General features: G+C 47.1%; 1 protein-coding gene across 1 annotated transcript in view; it reads right to left on the bottom strand.

Annotated features, from left to right (window-relative positions):
* LOC144169316 (ATP-dependent RNA helicase DHX33-like) overlaps positions 1-20070 on the bottom strand; it is a 43822-nt gene that overhangs the window by 16620 nt on the left and 7132 nt on the right. The window contains exons 4-16 of the mRNA XM_077698406.1: positions 19728-19799; positions 19589-19642; positions 18787-18842; positions 18366-18483; positions 17787-17885; positions 15473-15558; positions 14747-14832; positions 13390-13472; positions 12882-12979; positions 11697-11795; positions 10586-10660; positions 1882-1972; positions 1365-1430 (exon numbers count right to left, since the gene is read on the bottom strand). Coding sequence (XP_077554532.1) covers positions 1365-1430; positions 1882-1972; positions 10586-10660; positions 11697-11795; positions 12882-12979; positions 13390-13472; positions 14747-14832; positions 15473-15558; positions 17787-17885; positions 18366-18483; positions 18787-18842; positions 19589-19642; positions 19728-19799 — 1083 coding nt within the window. The remainder of the gene's footprint in view (positions 1-1364; positions 1431-1881; positions 1973-10585; positions 10661-11696; positions 11796-12881; positions 12980-13389; positions 13473-14746; positions 14833-15472; positions 15559-17786; positions 17886-18365; positions 18484-18786; positions 18843-19588; positions 19643-19727; positions 19800-20070) is intronic.

Below are 20070 nucleotides of genomic sequence, written 5' to 3'. Positions count from 1 at the left end.
CCGCCGGAGATGTTTAGCCTTACCACCCCGGCAGGTGTTGCATGGCGCTTTCACTATAGTGGCGCGGATGATGTTTTATAGTACCATTTTCGCCCAAATTATAAGCTCCTTTACCTCACAAGCAACTTCGTGCGTGCCTTATACGGCATTTTAGAGAGCGCTTAGTAGCGGTCGCTCGAGCTCCCGTCACCACTCCGGGGTCGAAGCCGCCACCATGTTGCTGCCGCCGGCGGCACCGCGCGCAGCAAGCGGGAGGTTCCGCGGCAGCGTCAGCGCACCTGTGACGTGCGCGGTGCGTTTTCGCGAGCAGAAAACGCCCCATGTGGTTCACGCTAAACCATGTCGTGTTCCTTTTTGATTATGTATTTCTGGCTCCTGATGTCATAAGAAAGAAGTTCTTTCAAGATTGGCTCCAAAAAAGCGGTCTTTTAAAATTCGCTGAAAAAAAAAAAAAAAAAAAATGCGTTCTGCGTGAGATTTTGGAACCACCTAGGTACATCGTCCCTCTGCGCAAGTGCACCCAGCAACCTAAGCGAGCTGCGTAAACCGCACGGCAAGTTTCGGCACGCGATTTGTGCGCGGTATTTTCACGGCCGCGTCGACGATTTCGTGCCTGCCGTGGCTCCTTTCCTACACATGCAAGTGCGTTTGTGCCTTATTAAATGCCTTGTTATTAAATTATGACTTTTCTTCGTGCGGTTAGAAGCGGTCGTTGGAGCTACCCATGGAGGAAGATGGAGCTACTGCACTACACCGCGGCCGGTGCTGCCGTGATGTTGACAGCGCCTGCCGCTCGGCACGCACCGTGCGGGTGGTTTCCGCGGCGGCGTCAGCGCGCCTCAGGCGTGCGCGGCGCGTTTTCGCTTGCAGAAAAAGCAGAAAACGTTTCATGCGGTTCACGCTTTCGTCGCGCACGAACGTGTTGCGTTCGGTAGCTTCTTGAGGGCCTCCAACACAGGTTTCCCCTATTCTAAAACTGTGTGGACAGGCCCCGAAGTGATTTTCCCTGACTGGTACTACTTGATTGAAAAATTTCCTGACCATTTCCTGACTTTTCCCAGTGGCCGAAAATTCCCTGACTTTTCCCGGTTTTCCCGGTCGCTAGACACCCTGGGCATCCATGGCCATTTTAGATTTATCATGATTTTAGATTTATCATGATTTTTTGACTGTCTTTCGGCCCCAAAGACCCATCTGCCCTTAATTAAGAGACACAAGATCCCCATGACTTAATTCAGTATTTACATTCGCCTTGGACTGGCTATACATACAGACTAGTACTCTAGTCATATGTCCCTCACTTACAACATGACCCCTTGTAAACAGCCCCTAAATCTCTCGCAATTTGTTATGCGGCAGCTTACCTGAAGCTCTTCTTTCTTCTCCACAGCCCCAAGCTGGTGTAGCCTGATTAAGGCCTCCATCAAATGCTGCAGTAGTGAGGAAAAAGAAATGATAACTGCAGTTAGCGGGGCACCTTGCCACTACTATCACTCTTTCACACTGGCTAGGAACTTATAAAATTCACAATGCAAGTTTGTGGCAGTGTTGTATTTCTTAGTGCAACTGCCACGCTCCTGATTAGCAACAAAACCAAAACCTCTAAAAGGAAGCCAAATGTGAGACCGATGCCAAAATAAAAAACATACTACAGTTCAAAATTTGGCTGACCACACTATTCCAATAAAGCCAACAGTTTCAGTGACTGCCGATCCCAGCTTCAAACAACAAAAGCAATAACAAGCCCATTTACAATGTACTCATCATATTTAGTTTCAGCTTCAACAGCCCTTTTATCTGGGTGCCAAACAGTGCACGTAGTAGTGAGAACAATGTCCACTCTGAAAATATCTGAGAGCGTGGGGAGCGAGAGGGGACTACCTTTTCCGAGGGCTTGTCCATGAAGTCAAAGGCGAAGACATCCTTGATGCCCAGGGCAAGCATCTGGAGGACCACACCTGCAAGGCTGCACCTAAGGAGCAACAGAAGGTTTGTAATCGTTTACCCAAATGCAGACAAGGAAACCATTCACAATTTTAAACTTACGCCCGCTCCGAACTTCTTGCGGCTGTGGAAAGTAGAACAAGAAATCCCAAACAGGGTTTGTGCTACCTTGCATGATGTGTGATGGCTAAAGCAGAGGAAACGTGTTCACAAACGTGTCATGCGGGCATTTTCCCTTTCCCAGGCCGAACCATAAAACTCGGATACACAACAAGGGAGTTCTTGTTAAAGGGAAGCTGAAGCGCTTTCCAAAAAAATTGAGTTAGATTAACAGTTATATAGTTCCTTGCGCACTTATTCCGAATATCACATTAAAATTTATCGTACATGAGTCCAAGTGGCATTTATCTTGCAAAAAGCGCGGCCCCGTTTGAAAGACGCGCGCTTTTCGTCTTTTGACGCCCCTGATTGGTTGCGCCCGTCATGACGTCAAAGGAGGACACCCTTCGGCCGCGCGGGTTGTCGGAAGCATTGCGAACGATCGCACGGTTGCCTTTGCGGCAATTTAGCTTGCAGTTTAATTTTCGCACATGACTAGAAGTTTGTTTTATAATTTCCCGGGCTGTTGGTTCAATTATCTTGGAGCTTAAATTTGCTTTACACGACAGAGAACCCCAAAGCAGTGACTGTGACGTCGACTAGTGGGTTCCATCAAAATATTTTTGAATTAGGCAACCAGCATAGGGGGATTTTATACCTTATGTTAATATTAGGTACTGCCTTAACTGTTTCTTATTGTACACAAAACCATTTATGCCGAAGATTAATGGGCGTTTTATAAACAATCTACCAGCGAAAAGCACGTACGTGCACTGCGCGAAAAAATAGCGTTCATGCGCTGTAAACGTATACGCGAGACACATCTTGCCGGTACACGCATAAACCAACAAGCAGACTCTGCTTCCGCATTTCCTTTGTTCGTTGTCGCCCACCCCAGCCCCGTTACTCATCCCCGTACAAAGACCCACACGCGCGCACAATTTCGGCAGCGGCGCTACGGTGCCTCCGCGATTGCTAGCTGCACTTCGATCAGTGGCGTCTTACTGCTTCACATGCATTTATTCTGAAAACACTGCAGCATACTAGTGCCTGCTCAGCATTATTGGCTGTAGTAGGGCTTGCTTTTCGCTTGTGCGTTGCGCATTCTGCTACAATATTACGGCCACCTCGTTATAATTAACAGACCAGTCGGACAAGGCAGTTACGTTGTAGTTACGTTACTTTAGGTAACAATCACCAAACGTTTGTGATAATGAGTCCTTGGCCTGTTTCAGCATTTCTAGATTTCTAAATTTAGGCCCCCGCAGTCAACAGAAATTATGGCACGGTGGTGGTTCGGAGTGCTGTTTTTTTTTTTTAATTCCAGACAAACATCACCTTATCGTGACATGTATGCTTGCAAAATAAGCAATCTGGTTGTCTTGGTTCTTTTACTTTGTAGGAATACTGTTTACCTCTTAGCCTGGAGAGAACTTCTATCAGGATTGGCCCCTTGTTTTAGTTTCGCCAAAAAATTGTTTTTTTTAACACTGTCCTGAGCCCATAGGGAAAGAAAACCGACACGTTTAACGAAACAAGTATTTCCTGAACAAATGTGACTTGGTTTCTGGAATGGAACGAAACATCCCCGGTCAAAGTACAGCAGTATTCCCCATCCTTCCTAAATCTAGAATCTAATGTGAACATTCACGTCCGTCGCATCAAAAAAAGAAAAAAAACCGCATTGGAGCGGTTTACAAAGTATTTAACGTAGTGTAGTATATTCTCTGTCATCAAGCACAGCCACCTCGGCTGTCGCTTCCGTATGTTATCAAGCATCCCGGCGTGGCATTATTCTGCTTAGGAATACGGCATGATAACATGCCTCGTTTGGCGTTCGTGCATACTTTTTGAACACGAAAATTGTACAAATGAGTGCTATCAACCGCAACAACAACAATTATCATTCACAAGGAAACACGGCGAAAAGAGCATGGCCGAGGCGGCCGAATCGGCCGGAAGTCCAGGTATGACGTTTTCCAGCCGGTTTTCGCTCGCGCTCTTCGGTCTTCCGGCATCGCGCGGCGAGATGGGGGCGGGGCATCGGGCCACTTTTGTTTGCTCATTGCACCGCTTCTATGGCATGTATTGCGAAAATATTTCGTACACATGAACTATTCAATGTGTACTTGCTGCTAGTCAACTTTTCTTTTAATTCTAAAACCGCTTCACCTTCCCTTTAAGACACCACAGGCCCTGATTTGCAGTTACTGAGGAAGACTGAGATGCATGTCACACCAAGCATAGTAGGCACTTTGGGATCGCTGGCTTGACAAAGGCTGTATTGCTGCATGAAGTGGAGAGTGAGTAATTTCCCCGGCAATCTCAGAGATTTTAGGACAGGGATGGAGGCTCGACCTGTTTGGGGCATTCCCGAGAGCAGCTATTGCCTCTTCCTGAGAGCCATGACACACAAGTGCAATGGCTGCACGCGACTGGTTGCACCAACCCTGTATTTTGCAGCATAGGCAAAAAGCCCCTGAGCAGGTGGATAACAGGATAACTGACATGGTGACAATCGGCACACAAGCAGCAAATGTGCCTTTATGCAAGTACAGTTGGAAGACTACAAAGAACGGCATATACGTGACCTGTATGAAGCCTTCATAAGGCACAAAACAAGATTAGGGTGTTAATTTAATGCAGAAGGAGATTCTGCATTAGTAGGTAGATTTATCAGTTTACAACAGGAGGGAAATCTGTTAGGCAGTTATCTGAACTGAGGCCATCAGGAATTTCCATATGCTTTTACGCCTTTTACTTCTGTCTTAACACCTGCTTTTGTGTATACGGTATCACGACAATATATTAGATGGTCAGTCAGCACCCATGTATGCCTTTTCTGCCTTCTGTAGTGAATTTTATTTTTTGTTGTTGTTGCACTGTTTTGAAGCAAATGTTTGTAGGGTGGCGCTGTTGAACACAACCAGTTCTCAATGGCTTCCTGTTTTGAAAGCTTGTTTTTCTTTTTGCTTTGAAGTAATAATTTACCAATCAATATTCAACAATCAATAATCCATCAATACATACCGTAATTACCCGATTTTAACGCGCACCTTTTCTCCGGAAAAATAGGTCGAAAAATCGCATGCGCGTTAGAATCGGATACGAAACCGAAACTGCCGAAACAACGGAAATTTCGTCTCGCCCATCGCCATATCAAGATGGCGCCAAAGCTTTTAGCAACAATTTTTCGGACGCAGGAAGCATAGGCGCCCAGGCTTTTCTGTGGGCGTTCACACAAATCGTCAAATTGTTCCACTTGCGCACTTTATAACAGCAATGGCAGCAGCGGCTCTCGCGCGTTCAAAACGAGTGGTCGGCTGAAGCGTGTGCCTCTGAAGAAGTTCGCAGGATGAACGTGCGAGGTGTCACACTTCATAACGTTCGTTATGAAGTGTGGCATTGCGAACGCGCTTGACGGCACCAAGGACGAGATGTTGTGGTCAGCGGAGAGCGACGAGGAGGGAGATGGGTGAGATTACTTCGAGAAATAAATCGCCCGTTTATCTCGCATTCGTTTTTCTTGCTCACAAAGTTCCGTGCGCGTTACAATCAGAAGTGCAAGTTTTTTCGGTTTTTTTGCCAGGAAAATAGGGTGCGCGTTAGAATCGGGGGCGCGTTAGGATCGGGTAATTACGGTAAATAGATTGATTGATTGATTGATTGTGGGGTTTAACGCGCCGATGCAACGCAGACGATGAGGCGCGCCATAGTGGAGGGCTCCGGATTAATTTTGACCACCTGCAGGAATCTTTAACGTGCGCCGAAATCTCAACACACAGGCACTTTCGCTTTTCGCCTTCTTTAGAAGAAAAGCAACCACCATGGACGGAAGATCCCAGTAACATTTTTTTTTTTCAACACAGAACGATACTCTGTTTGTTCAACAATAAATTTCTCCATTTCTGTCTCCAGTTTCGTCTGATCTTTTTCGTGACAAAAAGAACGCGTCACAAAGACTGCTGACTAGCTCCAAACAAATGACGAACAGCCCCTTGCAACACAAGGGAGCTTGTGGGTTGCTGCCATCTAAGAGAAGTTATGGGAAACACACATGCAGTTGGTGGGGATCATTCATGTAATCAGGTGGCCAACTTCAAAGCTTGGTCAACTGCGCAAATAATATCACGACTTTAGCTGCAGGCAGTTGCATATGTGCATGTTGACACAAGAAAAGGCAATAGCACTCGCATAAAACATTTGGCTGCGCTTATATGCAAACACAAAGCATTTGATTGAAATGGGAATTGAACCAAAGCTTGACAATGGCAGTAAGGCAGCTTGTTTGATTATGTTTAATACCCGTTTTCACGGTTTTCAGAATTTTCTGCGCAGTTACTCAACTGCAGCAGTGAACAGCACATTTGTGTTTTATCAATACAAGAATCTACCAATGCAAGTCAACTTGTTATTCCACTTTTGAGCCTTTTTAACTAGTTCAGGCATACGTGACACAAGACAAGATTGCCCTATACTAGCCCCGAAATTGCCAAGAACAGTGTCCAGTTGGAAAACAAAAACCAATGTGCACAACCGAGGTGTCTTTCTCAGACATTATCCTCATCCAAGAAGTCAATACTTCGTAAGCATCATGCTACATTCCAAAGAATTCAGCAATGCACTACATTTGTTTCAGGTTCTACATATAAGCTGATAAGCGTTGTCTGCAGCCCATAACTGTCAATGTGAAACTGAGCCTTGTTGAGACCGGGCGGGGGCAGCCGATCCGATCTCCGTGGCCTCGGACATACGAGTGGTAGCGTGTATGATGCGAGCGGCCAGCCGCTGTTGCAGCCGTGAAGAAGTCCAGAAGCCGTAGGCTAACGTAACTGTTTACTTCATAGCGAGAGGTGAGCCGAAGCCAAAGAACAATGTCCCGACGGGCGAGATTACAATACAGGACTCGAGCAGAGTGACAGCATCGATTCGCTGCTCAAACAGGAATGGTTTACAACGCTTGCGGGGGTCTATTTATACCCAAAAGCGGTAACGGTCAAAACGCAACAAGCGGCAACACGCCACGAACGTCACAGACACACACAACGCTCTTTCCAGAGTTCGTAAGCCGTTCATAGCCTCGGCGCACGTTGAGTCCGGGAGAAGGGAGAGAGGAGGACTCCGCTGAGTTCGCGGGGCCTCTGTGTCTTTGAAAAGCGTGGAGACGAGCCTCGCCGGCAGCCGCCGAAGTTTTGAAATGCGCCGAAAGCAACGCGTCTGACGTGGCTTGTCGCAACTTGTCACCGACATGGTGGCGCCTGACGGCAGAAAGGCGCACGAGGTGGCTTCGCACAGCCGTGGAGTGCTGCGGGAAAGTACGGCGGCACTGGCCGATTCGTAACAGCTTCTCCGCCGGGGGTCCGAGATCCCGATGGATAAGGGTCTTCAACCGTTGTCCGGAGGGATGCTGTCGAAGTGAAGTGTTCGGCAGACGCTCGACTGCAGGCCTGGGCTGTACGACACCGTGCTGGAGCTTCACCGGCCGGGTCACTGGACGAGTAGTGGCTCCCCAAGAACGTCTCTGGCTTGGTCAGGCAAGCAACAGAACAACACAGGAAGACACAACCGCATCGCTGGCAAGTGCGAAGACAAATCCACACTGAAGCTCTACCAGGCTTTTAGTTGCGAAAAAATACGCTAATAACTAACTACACTAGTTATATTTTAGCCCAGCAGTACTTTAGACAAGTGCACAAACTTGAAAGGTGACATTTCGCGTGATTGAAAATGTCCCACACAAAAAGAAATGTAATCGTAAAGGGCGAAACCTGCGTCAGGAAAAACAATGAACTTGAGAAAGTCGGGCGTCTACAGGCCATTTCTTGCCTTAAGGACTCCGACTTAAGCCATCAGCATTGCCATTCAGTTTCCCCTTTTTGTACCGCACTTTAGGTGCACCCGTTCTCTGAAAGAGACTGCGACCGCGTGAGAGGACACCGGCCGTTCCCCTTCGAGAACAGTTGAGCGCGCGGAGGAGCAAGCGGGATTTTCCACCGTTCATACGAGAGGCGCGCACTCCTTTGAGGCGGCGTTCCCTTGGCGCGATGCGAGCTCACGGCTTTGCCCCTCGGCGTGCCCGCACTGAAACACGCGCCGCAAGTACCCGCGGAAGTTTTTGCTATCTCCTTGTTGCTCGCCTTTTTACGAAAGCGTTCGGCAAGCAAACGACGGAACGCGTTTTCGTTCTCTCCTCTAGGCTGGTCGGTTCCCGACTTCGGCTCTGCCACAGGCGACACCGGAACCTCAACTAGCTCAGCCGATGTTGGCCTATCATCGGGAGCATCAGCTGGGAGTGAAACGGGCACGACGAGCTCTTTAGACACCTTGTAGTTCCCAACAGCCACTACCTCGTCGTCCCTCGCGCTTTCAGCGACAGCCTCAGCACGCGAAGACCGAAGCGTGTTCCCGTTCTCCTTCCTCACTGCCAGAACTACACTACAACCAGGCTGGCCCTGTCTCGAAAGACGGCTCAGCCGCCCCAGCCACCTGAATCTCTACGAGCTTGGCTGGCCGTTGCTCGAGGTCAGTTACCTGAGGTGGTGGCAGGACGGCATCGGCTTGCCCAGTGGCGAGATCGTCATGACTCCCAACTGAACCGTGCAAACTGTTCGCTGCCTCGGCTGCAGGCTTTCCCACCACGTCGCTCGTTTCTGCACTACCGTCCGAAGGAACAACCTCCGTTTCAGCGGACTCGTGCGGCCTCTCGGTAACCTCATCGTTTACGCATTCCTGCGAAACGTCACTATCTCGCGAAATGTTCACGTTCAAGTCGGTAGCCGTTCCCAAGGCCTCCCGCGAATTTGAACCGTCCGAACACTCTGCCGAGATCTCCAAAACAAACGCCAACGCATTATTGCACTCGGTGGACATGCACTGCCCTCTGCCGCCTCTGCCGACAGTCTGAGCTAATGCGCCGTCGTTATCTCTCTCGGCAACCTTGCTGCGCTGCTGGGCCGCAACCGTCGCCTCCGACTCGCGCTCCCGAGCGTCTGCTACTGGCAGCGCTCGCACGGTGCTTTCCTCGACAACGAGGTCTTTTTGGAGCAACAATTCTAACTCGGGCTTCACTTCTTCCTGCTCGAGTTGAATTTCATGCTCTAGGTCTAGAGCTTGTTCTCCCGTTGGAGTCTCTCTCTTTCGAGCTTCTTTCTTTCCCTTCGGATTCGCTCGATATTGAGGGAGTACCATCGCATCTTTTCCTTGTGTTTGAGTTCCAGATCGCGTATTCTTTTCTTGCGTTCCTGTTCTTGTTTCTGCCACTCGAGCTCTTGTACTTGCTTTCTTTCCTTGCGTTCCTGTTCTTATTTCTGCCTTTCGAGCTCTCGTTCTCACTTTTTCTCCTCGCGTTCTGCCTCTGCAGCTGCAGCCTGACGTTTAGCGGCCTCCCTGTCATTGATAAGCTCAATGCACTCCGACAGCTCATCATCGTCAGCCCCAACAGCGAGTATAGCCTGTATCAGCTCTGGCTTTCTCAGCGCGTCCGTAACATCCAAGCGCAACTCTTTTGCAAGCTCCAACAACTGCAGTTTTTTTCAACGCCTTCAAATTCATGGCCGGTCTAGAGTACTGCTTTCCCACTGCTCCAAAAATGTTTTGCGCGAATAACCCACGCGACAAAAACACACGCCCTACCAGCTATCCTCAGAAGCCTGGTAAAACTCAGTGAAGAAAAGTCCCGCACTCACCCTTGACCGCCGTGAATTCTGCGAAGTCCGAAGCCGCCTTGACGTCCGTGATGTTGGGTCTCGCACCGCTGGCTTCAGGTGTTATGAAGTTGCCATCCAACCGCTGCCAACCAGTTGTTGCGACCGTGAAGGCCGACTGCAGCCGGGAAGAGGTCCAGAGCTGATAGGCCAACGTAACTGTTTACTTCATAGCGAGAGGTGAGCCGAAGCCAAAGAACAATGCCCCGACGGGCGAGGTTACAATACAGGACTCGAGCAGAGCGACAGCATCGATTCGCTGCTCAAACAGGAATGGTTTACAACGCTTGCGGGGGTCTATTTATACCCAAAAGCGGTAACGGTCAAAACGCAACAAGCTGCAACACGCCACGAACGTCACAGACACACACAACGCTCTTTCCAGAGTTCGTTAGTCGTTCATAGCCTCGGCGCACGTTGAGTCCGGGAGAGGGGAGAGAGGAGGACTCCGTTGAGTTCGCGGGGCCTCTGTGTCCTTGAAGAGCGCGGAGACGAGCCTCGCCGGCAGCCGCCGAAGTTTTGAAATGCGCCGAAAGCGAAGCATCTGACGCGGCTTGTCGCAACTTGTCACCAACATGGTGGCAACTTGTCACTGACATGGTGTGCCTTTCTTGCTGACGGCAGAAAGGCGCACGAGGTGGCTTCGCCGCACAGCCGCGGAGTGCTGCGGGAAAGTACGGAGGCGCTGGCCGATTCGTACCAGCCTGTACATGAGTAATGGCACTTTAATGCCATGGTATACACGAGAGACACGTCCAACAAGAGAACAGAACAACCTAAAAGTCACATTTATAAGAAAGACGGTGGAACTGAGAGCAAGGAGGATGTCATATTCATACCTCTGGATTTCGGGAACCCCGTGCTCTCGCATGGCCTCGTACTGCACCTTGGTGTAGAGCCTGTAGCACACGCCACTAAGGAGAAAAGAAAAATACCTCGCATGATTACAAGTGCAAGACTTAATTAGGCTGCAATACGTCTGTTTAAAAGAGCATAGAGCACTAAGTTCTTCTTCCCAAAAGAATAAGAGCTGATTAGCTGCACAGGTTCTATAGCCATGCAAGAACTACGCTCTCAAACTCTGATGTTGAAACTGTCTATGTCCTTTTTTTTTTTTGCTACTTACTTGCTTGACGGCCAGAAGGCATACTTTGCCACAGCAACCACAAATAATGACTAAGATTAAGTGTCTAAAGGAAGAGCCAGTAAGTACCAACAAGGCAAAAGCAAGGTGAACTCTTTCAGAAAAAAGCACCTTATATAGATCAAAGTATCTTCTGAGGTGCATTGCTATGGAAGGCTTTGAACAGGCTCTGAAAATCTTAGGCTTTCTTATCTCAGGTGACGTACTGTTTACCTTCCCCCCCCCCCCCCAAAAAAAAAAACCTGTCTTTAAGTGATACCACATCACAACTTCTTTTTGGTTTTGTTTAACCCTCACAAGAATCAATCACAACCTACCAAATTTTAAATCTAGTTCAATATATCCAATAACTCATTACACCGGTGTTCCTTTAATAAAATTTACCTGTACATGGCCGACAAGTTTGTTATGTGGTAAAGTGCTGCGCAATATACAGAGCAACCGGAATAAACACAAGAAGCAAACATCCAGTTGCTTGCATTAGCCCAATGTTCACTTCACATTACGTGCTGTTTATCATTGTACCTGAGCACACCTAAAGGGTGCTCTGTTACATAATGTTAAATTTCACTGGATATGTTGAACTAGATTTAAAATTCGGTAGGTTGTGATCAATTTGTGCCAGTTTCTTGCACTCCCTTGGATTACGCTACGCATCACATACTGCTTGAATTTAAACCTAAATAATCCCACAGGACACTCAAGGCCAGTCTCTCAATTTCATCTAAATTGCACCACATACTGCCCACAGTTTAGACCCATGAGGAGCCAAAGGATGATTGATGAGTGTGGGTGGCTCATCTTACCTGCACTCTCGACCTGCTCTGCCGGCTCTCTGCGACGCTTGTGCCTTTGATATCTTCCTCACCTTGAGCACCTCGAGCCCCGTCTCTGGTTGGTATGTCCTGGAAGCAAGGTTGGTACGGTCAGCGTATGCTCACAGTGCATTAGGTTTACTCTAAAAGAGGTGAAGAGACAAGAAGCGCTGCACTTTAAAATGGGAAGCAATTAGAAGAGAAATGAATTTAGATGACAGTCTGGCACAAACTAAGACAAGAAGTCGAGTGGGGAAGGGTGGGCAATGCAAGAGGCTGGAAACTGGTGGTTTTTTGTTTTTACATTCATATAAAGCAAAAACAAAACAAAAATTCACATTTAGTACACGCAATGCATTACTTTGGCTGTCCCATGATGTTGCCCTACATTGTCTCTAACAATGAAGGTGTACTATCTTCTAGGTCCTCACTGCCATCAGGTGAATCAGTACAACTCTCAAACACCTTGTAATCATTGCATCAATATGCTCAAACAAAGATGTTATTTTGATGACCGTCAAGGCCTTGCACTATTTTTGGTAGAAGGCCTTGACAGTTACCGAAATAACAGCTTTGCTTGAGCATATTGATGCAATGATTACAAGGTGTTCGAGATGTTGACGGATATTTTTGAGTATCTGTTAGACAGACAGAGTTTAAAATAAGTTAACTATCTTCCAAGTGGAAATTAAGTAAGGCTTGCACAGTCCGTATTGAAACTCTACTTTGCCCATTCAGAAGTTTCAAAGCAATTCCTAATTGATTTTGAGGTTTAACACGCCGATGCTACACTGGCGATGAGGCGCGCCGTAGTGGAGGGCTTTGGATTCATTTTGACCACCCGAGGATCTTTAACGTGCACCGAAATCTTGAATACACAGGCGTTTTTGCTTTTTTCACCTTCATCAGAAAAGCGGCTGCCCCAGCAAAGAAATCAAACTCTTGCCATGCAGCAAAGAAAAATGCCACGAGCACCCACTATATCTTATATATTATATCAATCAAAATTTCAACCACCTAAATCTAGTCTTCGCAAGCCGTGCTAGGAAAGTGATGTATCTGTAGATGCCCTCTCCCTTTTAGCAACAAGAGGCAGGCTTGTCTAAAGACATGCCAAGCCGCCAGGGATATTTGCAGGGCTTGTCAATTAAGATAGGCAGCTGTTCAGAGCATTACCTCTCCTTGACCACTCCAGTGTCGACCACATATTTGATGCCAGGAATGGTGATGGACGTCTCGGCTATGTTCGTTGAAAAGATCACCTTCCTCCAGCCCTGTTCCAGAAGAGAGAGGCCACACAGGGTGGCCAACAACAGCCCCGTTACCACACCATACAGCAAGCAACACAAAAACCAACACACACACACACACACGCACACGCACACGCACACGCACACACACACACACACACACACACACACACACACACACACACACATGCAAACATGCACAGAAGCTCTTTTTTTTTTCCAACCAAGCTTGATGGCAGCCTGATGGCTTGATGGCAGTCGTTAGGCAGCCTAAAGAAAGCATTTTCTTCGGCACACCTAGGCAACTGTTACTGTGTGCCTCCTAGCCGATTTTTTTGCCCCAGCAGACGGTAGCTAAAGAAAACTTCAACTTGCCTACACCCCTAATTCCAAATAAACCTTTTTGCAAACTAGCTTGCCAACTGGGTACGCACCTTTGGCGTTGGCTCAAACACCTTTAGCTGGAGGCTTGAAGGGAGGGCAGCATACAGGGGTAGGGCCAGGATGTTCTGCTCATCTGTGAAACGAGACATGACAAAGAAAAACAGCATTAACATTGCCAAGTTTCTTTGGAGGTCCAGCTGACCCGGTAGCCCATGTGCGGGAAGAAAAAGATGGCTAAGGCAATAAAGGCAAGTGTGAATGTGCCTTGTAATGCTAGAGGCACAACACGCATTAGCCTCACATACGAACCATTGAAACTTGGTCATTTTCATAAGACCAGCATGGACAGCAAGGGTCTACAAGGTCAGAAGAGTGAGAGAGAAAATAAAAGAAAAAAACAAAAGGAAGAAAAAAAAGAAAGAAAGTGCTGTTTCTAAGCTGTAATGTTACACATGTTTAATACCTGTGCTACACAAGCATTTTGAAGGCCTTTGAATTGAATGTCATTTGACTCAAATGACACCTTTTAACTGCAACACAATGTTTTTCAAAGCCATTTGGTTGAAATGCCATTTGAGTCAAAGCAGCACCACCAACGACCTCACAAGTTCTCAAAGGCCTCTGAAACGCGAACGCTCGAACTCTTGGGGCGCAGTTTCCGCATGCCGCAATTACGAAGACAGTTATTTACAAGTAAAACTTGGTGTTGAAAGTGCACTAATACCTCAATCATTTTAATTAGTTTTTATTTTATATCCATTGAAATACGAAACAACAAGGTAACTGGTACTCTCAACACCGGCAAAGCAAAGCAAAAAAAAAAAAAAAAAACCTTTTTTGTGCATGTTTTGTTATAGGTTATCAATTTTATCGCTAACAATTGCGTTTCTTGGCCTTGTTTAAATCTAACAAAATTTTTTTTGTCAAGCTATGAGAACGAAACCGGGCAGCAGTGGCGACATAAAGACATGGTGGGCAAACACAAAAATTTTCAACTGCCTTGGAGAATCGTCGCGTAGACCGGCGGAACTCCGGTCAGTTCGAATGGCATTTGAAATTTCGAAGGCCATTCGACTCAACCTTGCTGTGTACAACCTTGTGTACAACCTTGCTGTATGTCATACAGTAAAATAAGGTCTGCAGTAGAACAAGATAGTTACGGTAACCCAAAAATAAAAGAAATTAGAAGAAAATCAGTCCTTCTGACATATAGCAGACTATAAGCCCTCAAGAGCCCCAGACATCCGGTGTAACTCAAGGGTCCGTATTAGGTCCTCCACTGTTTTTCGATTTGTATTGATTATATTACCGATGGAGTTCTTTCTCTCGTGAGTCTGTTTGCGGAAGACTGTACAGTAGAAACGAGCAGCAGCAGCAGTGGTGGTCGTGGTGGTGGCAGAAACGTACCTGGTTCAAGCTGGAGCCTCGTTTCCCTGGCATGTCGGACCACAGACTCAATTTCTTCCTGGCCAGTGCAAAAGACAAGGATGTCCCTGCACAGAGACCAAAAAAAGAATGTACTTGGGGACTCTCAACTGTCACTGTCTCACACAGATGGCTATGCAAACTATGAGAATGCATGTGACCACTTCCCCAAGGCGAAGTGAACTTACCCACCCGCTTTTCCCAATTCCCTCTGCAATTGCAACTTGCAATCTATGCAGTTTGTCGGGCATGCAAATAGCCAAGGCTAAAGTGAGCAGGTTTCGCTGCAGCGCGCAGTAGAGAAAGCCCCACAGAAAAATTTGTGCAATATTGCGGGCTCAAATCTTATCTGGGTCACAAATTTTTCTCTATTTTCTGTCATGCAATTTAAGAGGTCCCTATTTTCATGCACGCAAGAAAGAGACGGACGACTTCCTGTATGCCTTCATTGTCACTCTTGATCGCTGGATTTTCTATGTTCAGTCGACACTCTTAATTTTAATAGGCTGTACGCGTACACATATGCTTACACACACACATGCATTTAAGTGACGTGCTGCTTTGCATTACTGTGTCACTAGTAGCATGACTAAATCTAGACTACTTAAAAACCCCTTTTACAGCCATCTAAGGTTCACTACACCCCTGTTTCCCAACTGTGATGGGTAGCTGCAAAGAGACCATGACATGACAAAAACTGATCCTTACCCTGGTCCCTGGTTTCGATGTATCTGGAACACAGTGACTAGTGCTGCGAAGACGTAGTCTTCCTGAGGCTTCACTGCATGCATCATCTGCAGGGAACCAAAAAAATAACAAAGATCACACAAGACTTTTTTTCCGATATCCAAAGGGGCACCTCAACCCATGTAGCATTGTTGAACATTGCTCACATTGTTAAATGCCCAAAATTCAGATTATTGGAGTTTAATACGCCGAAGCTACACCTGGACCATGAGGCACACCATAGTGGAGGGCTCCGGATTAATTCTGAGCACCTGGGGATCTTTAACGTGCACCAAAATCTTGCAACACTGGCAAAAGCAGCCACTGAGGCTGGAATCGAACCCACGTCCTTGGGCTCAGTAGCACGACGCCTTAGCCGCTAACATTGTTAAATGTAATGAAGCTGCTCGATCATGCTGCACTCGCTGCAGGTCCCCTCACTGCAGCTTTGCCCTGTTCTGGGCAACGCTTCACGTGGCAAACAATTCAAGCTATTTCTCTAGCAGTAAAGGTACACACATGCCGTGGCTGCAATTTGACTCTCACGCCGGCACAACTACCAGTCTCCCGAAAAAAAAAGTGGGCACGGTTGTGTTGTAAACAAAAGCACAATGCCACCTAATTCTGTTCTCATGTTCCCACTCTGCACTTTGATGCACTCACGCAAATGTATTTGCGCATACGTGCGTGTCACAAGCACTGAAATTTTTGATTGACACTAAAAACTAAGAACTGAACCATGCCGAACATTCAGACCCGGGATGTTTTTTGCCATCTAATTGAATTGACCTCCAGAGGCGTGACTGTGGCAGCCAAGTTAAATTGAAATGATACATTAGTTCACAGCAATTCCTTACCATCTGCAAAGTGCAGAGAAATTGCTTTACTGCCGGCATTGGTAGATAGCCAATCAAAAATTACAAAGCGCGGTTTCCCTGTTACTCTACAGTACAGCAGCTCAATCTGTCTTTGCAGTAAATGAGATTGTGCAGCTCCAGTTAGTTGCTACATGAAAATACGGAGACCAAATGACCTTGGTGAAGTCACCAGCCGTGCTAAACATTTTTCCAAGGAGTTTCAGGGCAACACTGTTTTATTAAATAATGGAAGATGCATCCGAGTGACTGAAATACATTTAACCTATTCGAGCTCACAGTTGGCACAATATCCCCACCACTGCAGTTAATGCAGCTCTGTGCTGGTGTCGCCAGCACAGCCATACAATGGCGTCAAGTGAAGTAAGCTACAAGTGCCACCAACAAAGTACTCCTTTGATCATGGGTCGTTGTGTCACACTTACCTTACTGTGTCCACACATAAACTTTTGAAGACTTTGAAGGCTTCCCCTGGCAGTACTCACTGGAAACTTTTTACTGCTAGACTGTGTCAGCACCTCTTTCTTCTCCTTTATTTCTTCATCTTTTGGCGTGAGTTACTTCGACAGGCAGACTGGCGACACTTCATGCCCCAGCTCCTCCAGAATCAGAGTGTTGGGGATGTCGTCAAGTTTGCCTGTCGCGCACTATGATGTCAGCAGTGCACTCTAGGCTAACTTTTGTTCCGCCACTGGTGATGTGCTCAGGCAGCGTGGCGAGACTAATGCACTTGGCTCCTGCTGCGGAGACCTGGCTTTGATTCATGTACGAACTCTTATGCGCTCACCTTTCTTGTCAAACGAACTGATTCACTTTGCCAAAATTGTGCCACATACGCACTTTGGTTAAGAATTATGACAGTGTCGCAAGTGCTGCAGTGGCATCAGTAAAATATGCTGTTGGGCTAGTTGGTGGGTAATGCTTCAAGAAAAAGAGCTTTAGCTAAAAACCACGGCAGAAAAAACGAAAAACGACAAGACAGATGCACTTCTGTCTCGACGTTCTTCGTTTTTTTATGCTGTGGTTTCTAGCGCTTTGTCTCGGAGCAGCAGTGGCAGCCGTTTTCTGCACCATGGGACACTCGAGACTTTTGCCTTAAAGAGTACATATTTTGCATTGTGGCCGATTGCTTAGTTAAGGGTAATAGCGCTGGCAGGTGAGGGGGCTGCTGATTGATTGATTATGAGGTTGAATGCACCGACATACACAGGCGATGAGGAACGCCGTAGTGGAGGGCTCCGGATTAATTTTGACCACCTGGGGATCGTTAGCGTGCACCGAAATCTCGAACAAAAGGGAGTTTTTGCTTTTTGCCTCCATCAGAAAAGTGGCCACCGCGTCCGGGAATTGAACCCCAACCTTGGGCTCAGCTGCACAACACCATAGCCACTGAGCCACCGCGGCGGGGAGGGGGTGCTCACCGCAATGGGGTGCTGCCGTCCTTCAAGGGTGTGCACGGGGGCGTCGTTGAAGTAGTGAGAAAAGTGGTCCACGTCCATGGTGGCTGACATCACCACAATCTGGGCACATGAGAAAGAGCGGGTGAAGGCCCGGGATATAGAAACAGTAGCGGCAGAAGCACATGAGAGGCAACAACAAAAGGTTTCTGTGCTCCCAAAGATTAAAGGCGGCAACATTAACCCTCAGCGTTTTACAACATTTGACAGAACTGCCACACCTGCACCCTATAGTTAAAAACGTGAGACGGAAAAACGAGTGTAAAGTCGTGTGTTTTATGAAAACGTTCCTCACAAGCCAATCTGCTGGCAACTGTAATGTATAAACTGTAGTAAGGGTGTCTCATCTGTTCAGCTGCTTCCTTTCACTCTTGTGGTATCGAGCAGAGTAGGGGGGACAGTCAGAACAAACTCTTGTAGTTCACATCGTTATCAGCTGCAACGCGGAGGCGGATCCACTGACTTCCTGGGAGGCACTATGGAGGCCACCAAAAATGAGGGAGAAAAAAAAAGACCAAAGGAAGAGGGAGGTAGGGGCCATACCTTGAGTGGTGTTTTGCCCAGACGCCTCCTCTCCTCTTGGGCAGACTTCACAATGCCGAAGAGGATGTCAGTGTTTATGGTCCTTTCGTGAGCCTCGTCTAGTACTATGACCGAGTACCTGTGCAATGAATGGAGGAAAAAGGGCAAGCACAGGTGAACAAAGTCAGCTCAGTAAAATCAACAAGATCGCTTACAGTTGCAAAGGCAACCTAGCAGTGTAGTTCTGCAGAATTTGTAGAAAAGTTGTCCTTTTTCTTTTCTTTCCATTTCAAGGGCTTTAGGAAGGTAGTGTTTACTTGGGACAATTTCACGTTGTTAAAGAAAGGGGCCCTTGCAGAGCCTTTCCCCTGGTTACATTCACAATTTTCCATCCAGGAAGAGTAAAATCCTCAGTGCGGAAAATACAGGCCAGGTTGCTCACCTCTGTAACAGGGGGTCAAGCAAAGCCTCTCGTAACAACATGCCATCAGTCAGGTACTGCAAAAAACAACCTCGGTTTTAAAACGTTGACAAAGTATTAGAAGAAAGTGATGCACGCAAGGCAGACCTAAACACGTCCGTGCTGCGAAAAACTGGCGAAGTGGAAGGAAAAAAAAAAAAAGAGCAAAAACGGCTGTTTGCCAATGATCTACCCAAGCTAGAAATTTCCACCATGCAACTGCGTCCACCACCGATACAAAGTACAGCGAGAGACAGCGGCCAATCAGAGTCTGCTCCTTCCTTTTGGCTCTTTGCACATGTACGCTTTCTTTATTCTGGCATGCGCCACTTTTCTGTTGTATGGATGTGGATGACAATGGAACATAGGAGACGCACCACTTTTAGCACCGCTCAAGAATTTCACCATCAAAAGTTTGCTGCCGGGACGCCAGCCTGTTGGCTTTATATTGGAAAAAAAAAAAAGTGCATATTCAGTAGCACTGGACAGCTGCTGATACATTTAGCCCACGTGGGACAATTCATTGATAGCCAATATATCGGGAACATTGCATTCTTGTTTTCCTCGTTAAGAAAACAACAAAAATATCACCATTGCGAAAGGGAAATGAATCCGTGTTACTCTACTGAACAAAAGAAGCCTTCGGAGAAACGCCACACAAGCTAGAACCGATTGAGGCCCACAAGGAGTACCCAACTCACTGGTGTGGAAAGGGGTGTAACCTGAGGAAGCTACGCAACACGAATCAAGCCTATCAATGAGAATAAGTGAGGAGGATGGGCACCTTGATCCTGGTAGCGTTGCTTGTGGTGTCATCAAAACGGACTGAGTATCCCACCTGCAAAGAAAAGTCCCAGTGATCACAACTGTCCTGAAGGAAAGAAAAAAAGCAAAACAGCTGCACAATGAGAACATTTACGCACCAGGTCACCAAGGTTGACACCCATCTCCATGGCGACCCTGTCGGCAACTGTGACAGCTGCCACTCTTCTCGGCTGTAACAAAGGGTCAATGAGGTTAGAGTTAGGCTGGATAGCTGTTGCTCAGGGCAGTAAGGAAGTACATGGTCTTGTTTTTATTTTAACTAAAAGAGGCTACTTTAAAGACATTACTTCCTTCAGTTAAACCAGACAAATACTAGCCAAGCCATGCGTTCGTTTTTTCAGCTGTATAAGAGCTTTGCCTGAGCCCGCTGTTTTCTCAGCAGAACCTGACCTTTCCTTTGACTTTCCACACAAAGGAGAAGCTTGTTCTTATAGGTTTCGA

Source organism: Haemaphysalis longicornis, unplaced genomic scaffold (genome assembly GCF_048455015.1).
Source record: "Haemaphysalis longicornis isolate Haplotype H1 unplaced genomic scaffold, Haemaphysalis longicornis Haplotype H1 scaffold_2, whole genome shotgun sequence".
In the NCBI taxonomy this organism is placed as follows: domain Eukaryota; kingdom Metazoa; phylum Arthropoda; class Arachnida; order Ixodida; family Ixodidae; genus Haemaphysalis; species Haemaphysalis longicornis.
This window is presented reverse-complemented; position numbering and strand designations above follow the sequence as displayed.